The 15198-nt window shown below is 51.9% G+C and overlaps 1 protein-coding gene across 1 annotated transcript in view; it reads left to right on the forward strand.

Moving 5' to 3' along the window:
* Positions 1-7283, forward strand: part of HS3ST4 (heparan sulfate-glucosamine 3-sulfotransferase 4) — a 55608-nt gene extending 48325 nt beyond the window's left edge. Inside the window, exon 2 of the mRNA XM_064673542.1 lies at positions 3779-7283. Within this exon, the coding sequence (XP_064529612.1) occupies positions 3779-4415 (637 nt within the window). The 3' untranslated portion in view covers positions 4416-7283. The remainder of the gene's footprint in view (positions 1-3778) is intronic.
* The last annotated feature ends 7915 nt before the right edge of the window (positions 7284-15198 follow it).

A 15198-nucleotide genomic window follows, 5' to 3' on the forward strand; every position in this document is an offset into this window, starting at 1 on the left:
TCCTCAGCCTCTGGGCACAGCACTGGGGAATGAGCAGGGAAGGAGAGAAACATCAAAAGCCCAAGCAAGCACCCAGTAATACATATTGGATCAATCTGCTTGGAGGACCAGGTAATTCCTGGACCCAAGTCCCACATGAGAGTTTCATTTTGGCATTGCACAGCTCAGCAATGCTGCACCAACAACACAAGGGGATGACGCGTGTCCCATGAGGCAGCAGAGGGCTTCATAGAATCATAGGATCAGCCGGGTTGAAAAGACCTCTGAGATCACCGGGTCCAACCCTTGATCCAATACCACCGCGGTTACTAGACCGGGGCACTAAGTGCCACATCCATTCTCATCTTAAAAACCATGGCTTGTCCATGCCAGTGGCAGTGGAGCTCCTGCCAGGGGCTCGTTGTAATTGCTCCCCTTTTTCAGGTGGGCAGCAATAGAGACGGAGGAGCGGCAGGTGGGGAGACACCAGTGACAGGACCATGAGTAGACGTGTCCCATTCCAGCCCTTACTTCCTGGGCTGCTCTGCGGAGGCATGTCGGGTGTGGTCACAGCATGGCTGTGCCTCTTCACCAACCAGCCTGGCCTCAGAAGGGACAGAAATGCTGCAGGGAAAGCCAAAGTGTGTGCCAAAGGCTACGTGTCCCCTCCAGGAGCAAAGGCACAGCCCCATGCTGCAAACTACTCTGCAGCAGCCGCCGCAGGAGAGCGATGCAGCATCGCTCTGCCCGAGCACAGGGATCTGGTTAGCATTCCATCGGCGCACATGCAATTAGGGCAGAGCACATGGCAGCAGCTCTCTGAAGGTTAACTGCTCTGAGGAGCATTCCTGCCGTGCCAGCGGCTGGGCTGCTCCAGCTTTAACACCCTTGTTATTCCCAGCAGCAGGAGCCGGCGGTGCCGTGTGCCGCTCTCTGGAAGCAGCTTTTGAGTGCTACAGGCTGTGTGCAGGGCCCCTGGCTCCGAGGCTGCAGGCTCAAGCCCCCCTCACCAGCACGGGGTAGCTAGGCACCTGCCCCAACAGGGCAGCAGCTGGGAAGGGATTCTGAAACATGGCAGAGTTTGGGGAAAAGCCTTTCTGTGTGTACATCCCAGAGCCAGAGTTCCAGGCTCTGCAGGGCTGAGGTGTCTCAAGGACTCACTGGAGCTCCCAGCTTTATCCTTAAAACTGTACAGCAAAAGCTGAATCTGCTTTCCCTCCTCTTTTCCTTGATCTCTGCTTCCCCGCTGTCTCTCCTCAGCACCAACCCATCCATCCATTTGTCTTTATTGTGCACAGAGTTAAACATGGTCTTTAAATGTGGCAACACTTCCAGATTATTAGCTCTGCAATTTCTTGGCTCATGTTTATTGTGATGACATCATCTGAAGGGGCCATTGTAATTAATAGTTTGTTCATGCCTCTTTTATAAACCCCCAGTGTGTTGTTTATACGAACCAAACCAAACACCCTGGGGTGACTGGTGCTGCTGTGGGGAACGGACACCCCGTGCTCATGAACAGACACCCTGTGATCATGGCCCTGGTCCTTTCTGGAGGTGTCACTCCCCATCCTCCATTGCCAGCCAATAGCCCAGGCTACGAGAATGGGCACAGAGTGATGCTGCCAGTGGCAGCCCCTGGCAGCCAACAGCCCTCCTCCTGCTCAGCCCCCATCTCTCCTCCCTCCTGTCACTGCTCTGTCCCAAGAATGAGACATAATTTCTACCCCATCTGTCAGAGGCTTGTGGTGAGCAGCAGGGAGCACCTCTGCTCCTGTTGTCCTCCGGGCAAGCGCTGCTGCCCACGTGCTCAGCCTCCTGGCCTCATTTTCTGTTCACTTTCCTCACACCAGTCCCTCACACCACCTCGTGCTTGGCCAAGGGCACCCTGTGGGCACCCGAGGGCTCATCTCTGATTGTACCGTGGGCTTGCTGTGATGTGCGTAGCCATAAAAGCTGCTTCCTTCCCACAGGGCTGTTAAATCCAGGTGCTGGATCCCCCCACAGAAGCTGGTGTGTAATTCTGCAAATGCTCACATACCTCTTAATTTGTTCAGGCTTTTCTTAAAGGAAAAAATACCTCAAGATGTATCGTTCTGACTAATCCTTGTTCCCTGCATGTCACTGCTACTCAAGTGGCTGATGCGAGGCAGGGATGAAGCACAAGAGTGCTCTGGGCAGAGGAGAGGACTGCAGGCACCTTGCCATCAGGAAGGCAGCTCCAGTGGGGCCTGATGCCAGAGGGATGGGCTTCCTGGAGAGCCTGGCCACCAGCATGCTGTCTCTGAGACAGGGAGCTGGAGCCCTGCAGCCCTGCGTCCCCACAGGCCCCATTGCTGGGACTCAGATAGAGACTGTTCAGTTGGAAAGGTCCTGCAGCAGGAGAGGGGCAGCCACAGGAACTACTGACCTCTTTGCCCAAAATGCTGAGGGCACTGGAAGCCCTGTGGCAGCCCTTCGCCTCCCCCAGCAGCACCTCAGCAGAACAAGCCTGGCACGACCACAAATTATGGGGGAGGTTAAAGCCATCCGATGCCTTTAGCAGCCACAAATACGAGGTTACACTGACAGGCACATCTAGCTGGGCTGTGCCTGTCAGCTGCTTCTGCTCCAGGCTTCAGCCATGTGATTTCTGAAATGGGTCTTCCTGACGCCCAGCAGTTTGACGTCAGCATCGCTGTGGTTGCTGCTGCCCCAGGTGCTCTCACAGAGCCATTTCCAGCCTATTCACATTGTTTCCTCACCATATGTTTGTACTAAAAAATAGTTGCAATATGAAGGAATAATCCTGCAAGATCTGGGCATGGCCAGCCTGCATGTGCCACAGGAGACCTGCCTGGTGCTGCGAGCACTTCCCGGGAGCAGTGACTCCTCGGCACCGTGGCAGGGCTGGGGCTGCCCACAGCTGGGGGTGCCCACAGTTGGGGCCACGGCACAGGTGGGCATGGGCAGTGAGCAGGGGCCTGGCTGGTGACACAGCCACCAGCCCCTCCAGCCCCGGGCAGCACAGGAGGTGTGAACAAGGCAGTGGCGCTCTTGCAAGGGACATCACTAAGTACCCTCTGGCTCACTATGATAATCCTTAACTCAGGGCACTGGGACAAGCATTTACCTCTTCATTTTCTTAACCATAACTGCTATTTCACTATATGGTAATATGCTATCCAGGAAAATCTTGCTACATGCTAATTTATCCAGTAGGCAAATTCCTTTTGGCTAATAAAAGTGCTTGCATGGGAAGCTCAAAACCCAGCAGCAATTAATTATTGACAGAGCATGTGAATTAGAGATAAAAGAAAAGTCATTCTTTCTCACACACAAGATAGTAAATAAATTTAATTATTGTACTAGAAGCAAGGGATCTTATTCTGTATTAAGTTTTATTAGCTGAGACATTTAAAAGCATGTCATCATAACAAAAAGGTCCTGTGTAATCCGAACTGCGCTGCTCTGTACAGCAGCTCTGGAATGAATAGGCTTAATTGAGCAAATGGGAGCAGATGGCTTCTGAACAGGCAGGTATTGTGCAGGTTTAGTGTCAATTAGCTTTGGTCTACGTATGCCTATGGCAAATTGCCTGTATAATGTGTCACCAAGGCTGACTTAACATTTCAGGTGCCCACCATGGCCAGGGGCTGAGAAGAAACAAAGCCAGAAGTGTTTGGGTCTGTGGGACCTATGGGAGTGACAGCATCCCTCCTCCTGAACATCCTGCCAACACTTGCACAGGGCAGGAGGGACGCTGGGATGCCCACCCCTGCCTGGCCCCTCACTAACCCCGTCCTCTGCTTCTGCACAGGAATGTGATGCCCAAGACGCTGGATGGCCAGATCACCATGGAGAAGACCCCCAGCTACTTCGTGACCAATGAGGCCCCCAGGCGCATTCACTCCATGGCCAAGGACACGAAGCTGATCGTGGTGGTGCGGAACCCGGTCACCAGGGCCATCTCGGACTACACGCAGACACTCTCCAAGAAGCCGGAGATCCCCACCTTCGAGGTGCTGGCCTTCAAGAACCGGACTCTGGGGCTGATTGATGCCTCCTGGAGTGCAATCCGCATCGGGATTTATGCCCTGCACTTGGAGAACTGGCTCCAGTACTTCCCCCTCTCCCAGATCCTTTTTGTCAGTGGTGAGAGGCTCATCACTGACCCAGCAGGGGAAATGGCCAAGGTCCAGGACTTCCTAGGCCTCAAAAGGATTGTGACAGAGAAGCATTTTTATTTTAATAAAACCAAGGGGTTTCCCTGTCTAAAGAAGCCAGAGGACAGCAGTGCTCCCCGGTGCTTGGGCAAGTCCAAGGGTCGAACTCACCCCAAAATAGACCCAGATGTCATCCACAGACTGCGGAAATTTTACAAACCCTTCAATGTCATGTTTTACCAAATGACGGGCCAAGATTTCCAGTGGGAGCAGGAAGAAAGTGATAAGTAGAAACACAAGATCAGGAAAAAACCTTTTTTTTTTTTTTTTGAGATGGGAGTCATCATTTGAGACTCAAAACTCACTCGGGGCCAGAGGCTCAGCCCTGTGCGTTCCCGGCTCTTGCGCTGTCCGGGCTGCAGCCAAAGTTGCTCCGCGTGTCCACTTCTGAAACTGCAGTGGCTTGTCACCTCGGGCTGCTCTCGGGCTCTCCCCACCACGACAGTGGGGGTCAAGGGTGGGTGGGAGGAGGAGGAGGAGGCAGAGGGAGCAGGGCTCCTTGGGGTGATGGCGTACTTTGTGTTGACATTTCACTGCTGGTGTCCCCCTTGCCGCCAGGCAGGCAGGACCAGGCTTCCTGCCACAGTGAACTGGGTGGGAGGGCAGCTCCCAAAACCCAGCACTGGGACAAACCCATATATTTGATTTCTCCTGCCCTGGATTTTAGTTTTTCCCAAACAATGGCATCGGGTCTGGTAAATTCACGCCGTGTGCACTCATATGCACACTGCTCTTAGTGTGTGGAAGGAATGAAGCCAGTTATGCTGCAATGGAACTATGTACAGGAACTTCATTTGCACCACGTTTCAATTACTTGTTGCACTAAAACTAGAATTTACCAAGTGCCACAAACACCTGGGCCCAGTTCTCCTCCGACTGGTACATCTCCACTGTTGGAAGAGAGTTGTTCCTGCTTTGCTGGGATGCTCAGTGAGGTCAGAACTGGGATCCCCCCAGACTCTCACCCTCCTAGAAGCTGAAAGAACGTTCCCCGGGTTTCCAGGAGCAAGCCAGGCTCCCAGTGCCCGGCCAAGGCACAGCGTGAAGCCACACCTTGTCTGTGCAGCACCTCCTGGTGAGGCCGTGCCCTGCTCACGGTTCGGAGCCGGGCGTTCCCGGGGGTGGCTGCAGGGCAGAGGTCTGAGGACAGCCCCAGCACAGGGTCTGACCATTGGGACCCCTGGCACTGCTGTTCATTTGCACCTTGAAAATGCAATCCCTGCTGCTTGCTGTGGACAGCTGGGGTTGCAGAACAGGGAAGCAGCCTTCATCATACTTCAGAATTACAAAACAGCAATTAATTCCCAGGGCAAGCACTGCTCAGCACACAAAACCTGTGCTTTCTAGTGGAAACGGCCAAGTCAACTAAATTTGCAAATCCTGGTAGAAATTGTCAACTAAACCTGTATCCCAGCTGGATTCTCCAACACCATGGGAGCTGCTTGCTGGGCCCAGCAGAGAGCAAGAGCAGTGCTTCGACACAGCTGCAGGGTTCCACCTCCATCGCTGAGGAAAATGAGAGAGAGAACAGGCAGAGAGAGAACAATGGGGAAGAAACACAAAGCTGCTGAAACGGCCCCTCGCACGCTTGGATACTGCCGGCTGCTCCCTTTGCTCTGATGAGGGCTACAGATGCCTCCAGGGTGGGATGTAATGACATGCAAGCCCCGTGCTGTTGGACAGCAGGTCCCTGGCAGCATGGAGAGCGGGATTGCTGTGGGAGAACCAGGACTCAGCTCTGATTAATGTAGAACTCCCTACGACTCCAGCTAACCAGATGAAATCAGCGTTGCACTGGGTGACAAGCTGAACCTGCTTGGGGTTCCAGGGCCTGTCGTGTGGTTCATTACACCGTGAAGTGGTGCTGGTGCCTTGTATTGGATGATAAAAGCTGAAGCCATTCGGACAATTTACTGCATGGGCCATGCTGGAGGGGCACCACAAGGTCCCTGCTGATGTCACGTCAGTTCCCATCAGCCTGGTCAGATTTAAAATCAGCTCCTGACATAGCACAGTTTTCAGAAACCCACAAAATTCCAAATTATTACAGGAAAATTGGAAGTATGTAATAGGAATAATTTTACAGTGCTTCACATATTATTAGAATGTCAGAACAGGTCCTGAACTAAACCTGTTGTTGCATAATTTGGATTTGGTGCAAGATACTTATTGGAAGATGAGGAGCTCCAGGCCCAATGTTCCTGTCACCAGAGGGATATCCAGGAATCTCTGCCTGTGTCCAGCATGCTGCAGTCCTGGCACAGTGTTGGGCTGGCCCTGGCGGACAGTGGAGGTGGTGGACTGGTGGCCCTGGCTGCCCATCAGAGGGGCTCAGCCCCAGGGGACAGTGGTTCTTGGGTGGGCTGGGGAGACGCTGTGCCCACTGCGCCTCTCCCACCTGCCACCCCACATCCACTCCTATTATTTCTGCCATATATTCAGAGGTTTATTTTTTATACCAGATGTCATCTCCAGCTTGGCAGGAGCTGATGTGTGCCCAGTGGGAGAGGAGACCCCACTCCCCTGCCCTGAGCGGCTGCCCCATGGACACCAACCACTTCAGCATGGTGGGATAGGACTCCCCTGCCCCCAACCCTTTCCCAAGGTACACACCAGGCACTCTGGGGTGGGCTGGGGGCACAGGGACTGGGGGAGGTTATTCTGTTTTGTTCTTCTGAAATGCACCCCATGGCTGCTGCGCTGTCACCAGGGCTGGAGGGAGAATTATTTTCTATATGGCTGGAGAGTGGTGTGCCAAACGAGAGTCAGGTTAGTAACACCTTTTTTTTAAACTATTCAAATGTCAGCATTAGAATACACAGGAAATTGAATTTTGTATTTGGTTTCAATTAGCAAAGCATAAATTATATTTAATTTTATATACAGACTGGGTGATTGATTGATCTGGAAAAGCTGGTACTTTCTGGTTCAGAGACTGAAAATGGAGAGTTGATCTGTTCTGAACCCAACCTGCTGTGCTGTCGCCTCCTCCCAAATGCGTCTCTGTCGGTCGGTGTCTCTGTACCTGAACGACATGACCGTCTGGAACTGAACCCTGGAACCCACAGCACTAAACAATAAATCGTTGTAGCAGCTGCATTTCTCGATTCCGTTTCTCTTGGACCCCCTCAGCAGCACCAACACCCCATGAGTGGGAGCCGCGACAGGACAGTGCTGGCCATGATCTGCCACCTGCCAGCCCAGCTGGCTGCCCCTTCCTGCCCCATGGGCCACAGCTCCACCACTGCCAAAAGGGCCATACTGCAGCCAGGACCAGGAGGAGGACCAGGACCACCTTGGCCAGCCTGTGTGTCCTGCAGTGAGGTTTGTCCCTGCAGTGGGGGACAGCTTTCCTCACTGACTTCGCAGCTTGGGGTGCACCTACCAAGGTCACAAAGAACAAATCCCCAAGCAATGCCTGGGAAGTTTCAGTTGCTGATTAAGGATAAGTCAGTGGATAATAAAAGGAGAGAGAGGGCTGGCTGCCAGGCAAAGAAATTAGGAGGAAATTTTTTTAATCTTATTTTGTGTGCACAATTTCCTGCTCATTTGAAAAAGGTTATTTCGCAGCAGAGCCCTATTGTGTCATCTGATAAAAACCACGGAAAAACTTTTATCAACAAGATTAGGAAGTAGTGAACTATAAAATTGCTAATTATTTTCTGGTAAATTTACTTTTAAATAACTTTAGACACCAATTACAGGCACCATTAAGCACCATTAACACTGGGTATATTTACCAAACAGGGATGGAATACTTATTCAAATCAAGATCATTTTGGTGTAGACTTTGCTGTTTGGAAAGCAGCCCCTTCTCACCAGATGTTTAAAAAGCCATCGGAAGATCAATTACACCTCAGGGTCCTAATCTTTGAGTTGTGGTTGGTATAATTCGGCCCTTGAAGGATACACCTGTGAGCAGGGACTAGTGTCCTGAGGAGGTGCCCCAGCAGCACCCGCACCTTAATGTGGCACTGAGGCCAGTGTACTCCTCTCCCCCAAGCCCCGAGAAACGAGTCCCATATTCAGCTGATCCAGCTGTCTCTTGCAACGCCTCAGTCTCTGCTCCAAGCAGGATTCTACCCCCCTTGGCCCACCCTGTCAGAGGGCAGTGAGCGCAGCTCTCGTGGCGGCCGCTGCCCTGTATCTCTGCAATGCTGTAGCTGGGAGCCTCCCGCTGCCTCCTGGGATTTGCTCTTCAAAGTGTTCACCAGTTCCCCATGCCCTCGGTACCGTGTCCAGCCAGTGCAGTGCCGCAGGCTGCCCCAGTGCTGCATCTTGGCTCCCGGGAGCAGGCGCCGGGTGCTCTGCACTGCGATGAACACCAGCACACACCTCCTAATTGGAGGTTGCCAAGCGGTTGTCAGAGAGCTGGCTGCAAAGCTGCTACCTGCTCCCACTTTTCCTGCTGTCATCTTTGACATCCTCATTATTTATTAACTGCCCTGTACCCAACAGGCTGCCACCAATGTGGAGATGCTCAGATTATGCAGGTTCGATATTCTGCCTGCCTCCAAGGTCACATCCTCCAGGATGTCTTGCAAGCCAGATTGAAGAGGTACCAGCAAAGATGCAACATGTTCTGTATATGCCAATGCCAGGTTTCAAACAGAGCCCTTTGAATAAGGATGACTTACTACATGGCATCATAGAATCTTTGAATTGTTTAGGTTGGAATAGTCCTCTAAGACCATTGAGTCCAACTACTCCCCCAGCACTGCCAAGGCCTCCACGTGTCCCCAGCTACCACATCTACATGGCTGCTAAGTCCCTCCAGGGATGGTGACTTCATCACTGCACTAAGCAGCCTGTACCAGGCTGGACAACCCTTTCCATGGAGAAATTATTTCCTAATATCCAGTCTAAACTGGGCCTGATTCCCTGGTTGTCTTGTACATGCTGTGTGTTGACACTCAAGACGATCTGCTCCATAAGCTTCCCTGACACCAAGGTCGGACTGACAGGCCTGTAGATCCCTGGAGGCATCCTGAGCTCTTCAGGACTGCCTCCCAAGGAACCCTGTCAACCAGGCTCCTCAGCAGGTCAGTCTGCCCTCTGGCTGTCCAAGGAGGCAGTTCTACTGACCACTCTTACTCCTCCGAGAACCCAAATGCTATCATTTTGGGTTTGCTGTGCCCCAGATGGGCTCTGATCACATGGTGGTATCAGACCCTGCTGCTCACTGCTGTTCCCGTTCCTCTGTGCAGCAGCTCTGCATTCTGCACCTGCGTCAGCAAACACAGGACCCAGAGTGTCAGCCAAGAGCTCTGCCATCACCTCTCATACCCTGGGACCAGGAGGGCAGCAGTGTGGGGATCAGTCAGCTGGGCAGGTTGCAACACCACAGTGACCCGTTCCAGCTTTGTCAGCAGGAATAACCCTGCCCTCTGCCGCTGCCTCCCTGTGCACTGGTGCCCGTGACCTTGGGCCCTGCAGTGCCCTGTGCCAACAGCCTGTGACATCCCACTCAGTCCAGGCAGAAACAAACAAACAAACTGATGCTGTCACCTCCCAGCTTTCCTGGGACACCGTGCTTGGGGTTTTTTGGTTTTGCTGACCTCAGAAACTTTCCCTCTATGAGTCATTTGCTGGGAAATAAATCTGATTAGAAAATTCTCAATCCCTTTTAAGATGCTCTTCTGACTCCAGGTACAAGACTGGAAATCAGAAGAAACAGTTTGAGGATCACATCACTACTACTTTATACCACCAACAGGGATGTTTTGAAATTTTTAGTTGTAACACAAGGTCTGATACCAAATATCAGCACTTGCCCATATGCACCCTGTGGAAGGACAGAGGCTGCCAGATTTACCTACATGTTAACAGGAATTTCTGCTCTCACTCCTGCTGCCCCATTGTCCCCACAGGGCCCAGAGGGAGGGTCACTGTGTGCGCAGTCTCCAACAAAATTGGAATTGAGGTAACTGGGATTATTACACCACCACATTTGTGACTAAAGTCATTATGTGCAGAGACATACTGGTAGCTGAAGGACAGAATTAATATAGTAAGTAATCCTCTCCCTTTAGCAATATCTTTCTGCATGAAATAATGGTTTAATGTCTAACTTTTCCTGGCACACGCATTTCCTCATAACAAACACTTATATGAGATGCAGCTATTTATATTTCAAGGCAAAAAGCATGGAGTGTAATGGACTCTACTCTGACTATCTGCCCATGAAGAAATTTCACTATATCATGGGAAACGAGGAAAAACATTTTATTTGGAGGCAATTTCTTTCTGTTTAAGCCATTCTTATCTTCTTGCCTCCTTCTCTGTCAGAAGAAGGGATATTTGCTGTCTCTGAGTCACCTTTCCTGCTTGTGGGGCATCTGCGCTACCCAGGACCCCCTGCCCAGCAGGGACCCTCTGGCAGCTCCTGAGCACCCCTCACAGCAGGGGAACAGCCCTCTCCAGTGGGTTTCCTACTGCCTCCAAAGCGGTGTGGGGGGGGTGTCAGCTCCAGCAGTGTGAGCCAGCCCAGGGGCAGCGAACTGTTCTCCATGACTGCACTGCCCTGCCCTGGCAGCCCTGGCTGCTCTGACCCTAGTGAGGAGCTCCCAGCTCCGCTGCACTCTTTACCTCCCACAAGGCTAAATCCAGAGAGCTGCACAGTGGGGAAACTTACCTCCAGGGTGTTGCTGCCTGTACTCACCAAGGCAGATCCCACAAATATCCACACTGTGCACGAGCAATGACGTTTCCCTGGCAGTGACGCTGCTTAGTGAACTGATCCAGATGATGCAGGAAATGTCTGTGTAATGAAGGCAAACGGCACATCTGGCAATTTTCCACCCAACTGACAGAGATAAACAGTTATAAATATACCCTGTTAATAGTGTAAGCATCCTTCAAAGCTTGTTTGGAGAGGCTGTGGGGCCAGTGTGCAGCAAGGGCTGGTGCTGCAGCCAGGCACCTGAGCGGCAGGTCCAGCAGAGCCACAGGCAAAGCAGAGCCACCAGGTACAGCAGAGCCACCAGGCCTGCAGCCCTTGTTAGCAAAATCAAATGTGGCAGTGGCAGTGGCAGAGGGAGACACTTCCCAGGGAGAGAGAAGGGTTTGGGAAGCTCTAAGTGCAGCTGGCAGCACTGCCAGGCAGTGGCATCGCCCTGTCAGGTGCTGGCTGAGCCGCACTCCCCCAGCCACAGTGCCAGCTTGGTCAGCAGGTGCTCCAGTGTTCCCACCCTAGGGACCGACATCTGTCCCCCTCCCCAGGGACCCTGCACAGCAGCCAGCTGTTCTCAGCTGGGATTCAGCCCTAGTTCAATGAGGGGAAGAAAATGGCTGGGTTTTGCCTGGATCTAAGAAAGCTACTGCAGGAGAAGTTGCAGTTAATGAAAGGAGTGAAGAATAAGCAAGTCACGAGGGTGGCCTCACCTCTTGAAGGATTTTGTCTGAGAAGAATAAGCTGAGAGCAAATCTTCTGACAAATTCAGCTTTTTCCAGGGAATCATAACATTCACATGACATGTGAAGCCACAGGACTGGATGCTGTGCCTGCATCCGAAACCTCTCCCTGTCCAGTGCTGTGATGGAGGATGGAAAAGTGCTCCATTTCCTCAGTGTTCCCAATTCACCTGGGAGAAGTGTCTCATCACAGTTAATTCCTGCTAATTTAATCTAATTTCTCAACACTGTGGCTGGCTGCTACTCCCCATCCCATGGTTTCAGAGGCTGGAGCGACTGGCCAGTGACAGGAGCTGCTCACAGCAGATGATCTCCTTGGAGCGGGGCGAATGATTTACCATGCTTTGCCCAAGCACTGATAGTTGTGGCTGCCCTGTGGGCTGACCTGTTTGTCCAGCAGACATTTACTGCCTAGCAAAGGTTTACTGCTCAGAATTTTTTTTTCTTAAAAGCCCACTGCAACCCTTCAGGCAACTGTGCCACTTCTTAGTCCCAAGCACTGGCACCAGCACGGCCCTGCCTGGCATGAGACCAGGCTGCACAGACACTTCATTAGTGACTGTGCTAAGAGGCTGTGATTTGACCACTTTCCAGTTCTCACAATCTGCCAGAGTTCACAACAGAGGAGGGTCCTGCTGAGAGGGGCTTCACAGGTTCTGGAGAGCTGCAGCTCCCAAGCTGGAGAGCAGGCACAGCAGCAAGAACTCAGGCTTATCCCTGTGGTCTGAGGCCATCTCTGTGTCTCTGTAAGACAGAAAAATGGTTTAACTAACATTTTCTTTTAGCAGGAGTTAATAATAAAATTGTAAGCCTGATGTTTTCCTTCCAGATATGATTACTTATATGGCAAAGTTGATTTGTAAGATTTACGGTATGAGAATTACTCTCTGAAAGTGAAAAACCAAACCCAAGCCAGTGCTCCCAGAGACATATGCTAGAAATCCTCTAATGTCCTGAGAACTATGAGTTTCAACCCCATTCTGTTGGGGAAAACGTCTTTCCATGTAACTCAAAGGGAATGGCATATGCTACCAGCATGTACATCTGTCTTGCCCTGTTCACGGCAGCAGAGCTCTCAGAGCAGCCAGTCAGCCCTTGGTCCTGTCAAAACTGCAGCATTCACTATATTATTTTAAACACAGAAAACAAGAGCTCACAGCAATGTGAGCTGGAGCCCTGACCATGCACACATTGCTTGGGCACTCTCGAGGGTGCTGGGCACACAGCAACACTCCACAACGGAGAGGGAACTGTGGTGCCCCAAATTCTGCAACACAGGAGACTCTTCCTCCTGCGCCATGGAGTGAACCTGCACCTGGAGCACCTGCATGGAGCTGACCTGCTCCTTCAGGGGGGAGGTTACACATAGAGCCGCAGATTGCTGATGGCACCGGCCACATGGCTGCCAGTCCAGTGTGGTGCAGCCTGGTCAGAGATGGTGCTCACAGCCTGGCAGCCTGGCTAGGGGCCATTTACGCCATGGGCTACAAATAAAATGCTGTTGCCACATTTCACCATTACCAGGTACACACCTGCTGCCAGAGCCTTCTCAGTGCCACCAAGGAATCCAGCTCTCTCCGTGGGCACAGCTGCTGGGACTCAGCCCACACAGCACCTACAGCTTCTCTGCTATTCACCATCTTGTTACGTATTTAATGAGTTCATGTAACTTTTTGTTAAGCAGTGAGTAAATGTTTTCCAGGGAAGCCAATTCCAGCACATCCTCCGTATGTAGGTTGGATGTTATGGAACAGTGGCTCTGTTGAATGTATTAGCATACAGCACTTCACTTACTCACCTAATCTGCATATTTTGCCCTGAGGACGAAGGAAGCCTTCAGGTGCTCGAAAGCTCAGGTAGCCGTGGCTTCAGCCCCGAGGCAGGTGGGCACAGACAGGTGTGGGGCAGAGTTCTGTGGCTGCCCCATAGCACGGATCTGCCGCTGGCCAAGGGGTCCCTGCCTGACCCTGTTCTCCAGCCAAACCACTTTGGGACGTGCACAAGACAGTGCTACCTCCTGCCAGAACTAGCATTCACCCCTTCCCTGACCTGTGCCCAGGGCAGGGCTGCTTGGGCAAGGGAACCATGCCAGCCCATGCCCCACACCCCCATGGCAGGGACAAGCACAGCTGTTCTGCAGCTCCCTCCTGGGATGTACTCACAGAAGACACACACACGCTTCTGGGATCCAGGCATTTTTTCATCTTGGCACAGAATTCTTCCAGAGATGATTATTTGAAAGATGAGTCACCAAATACAATAGCAAAGACACATCCTTGACTTACTGGCAGAGAAGGGATGTGACCAGCATTAAGTCTCCATGCAATGTCTCCATCACACAGTGTCTGGCGTTTATTCTAAACAGCTCTCAGTCTTGAACAGAACTATTTTTTCACATCAGAAATCCAGCTACTTTCCCATAAGAAATGTTCCTTAATGAAAGGAAAACCAGACAGTGTTCATGGATGTAAAAATCATTACAGCACATCTCTGTGTTCTCTGCAGCTGCTGCTTGTTACAGCCTGTTTGCAGGACACACACACACACACAGATACACATCAGCACCCCTGCACTGCGGGTAGGGAGGTTGTGCCCCTCGAGAGGGGCATAACCATAAGAATCTCCTTGTACAAGAAGTCATATGGAAAAGCCAAGGGGAAATGGGTACCAGTTCCTCCCAGGGTGGGTCCATTTAGACACGAGGAAAATTTTTCACAATGAGAACACTCAGAATAATCTCCCCAGGGAAGCAGCCCCTGCTCTGCCTCTCCTGTGGGGGGCTGGAGGGCAGAGCCCACAGCAGAAGCCCCTTCTGTTGGCTGGGGGAGGGCTGGGATGAGCACAGGCACTCCCCAGAGTGGGGGGCTGGGTTCTGTGCTTGCCCCTCAGCTGAGCAGGGGCTGCTGTCTTGTAGCCTACTCCAACTCAACAGTGTGTCCTGACCTTGATGATGTTGGTTTAACTAGGATATGAAATGCAAATATAGCCCAAGCTCAGTAATTCTGGCACCCAGCAGAGAGCCTGAAGGGTGGAACACATCCCAGAAGGGTCAGCAAGAGCAGGAAAAATTATATAGAGCAAATAAACAGAATAAAAGGCTTCTCACTTCTCCTGGCGCAGAGGGCTGTGGCTCCAGGGGATGCAGGAGATTGTGCTGCTCTGAGGCTTATCCTCAGGGACAAGCTGCTGATCAGGGGACAGAGGAAAGGCGAAGGGCAAGGAGACAATTTGTTTTTAAATAACTGCAAGCCAGGAGGGAGTCACCCCCATTCTGCTCCTTGGCTGACTCTGTGTCACCCATCACCCCACCCCACAGCCAGGGCAGTCACCCCAGGGATTTCCCTGGATCTGGGGCCAGACCTTCGGAGAGGGTTTAATGTGCGATCAGGCTGGGGAAGGGGGACATCCTGGGGGGCAGGGCAGGCCCCATCAAACTTCCCTCCCCTGCTTAGAGGAGCTGCTCTCGCCAGCCTTGTGGGGAGCTGAATATACCCTGAGCTACAGCTGCCAGACACTCAAAAAGTTTGACCATGTTAAAATACCTATTTTCAAATCAGGGTGAGGGTTGCACATTTTCAGTAATCTTAAGCACCCCAAATGC

The sequence above is a fragment of the Pseudopipra pipra genome, chromosome 16 (assembly GCF_036250125.1).
Source record: "Pseudopipra pipra isolate bDixPip1 chromosome 16, bDixPip1.hap1, whole genome shotgun sequence".
Classification (NCBI taxonomy): domain Eukaryota; kingdom Metazoa; phylum Chordata; class Aves; order Passeriformes; family Pipridae; genus Pseudopipra; species Pseudopipra pipra.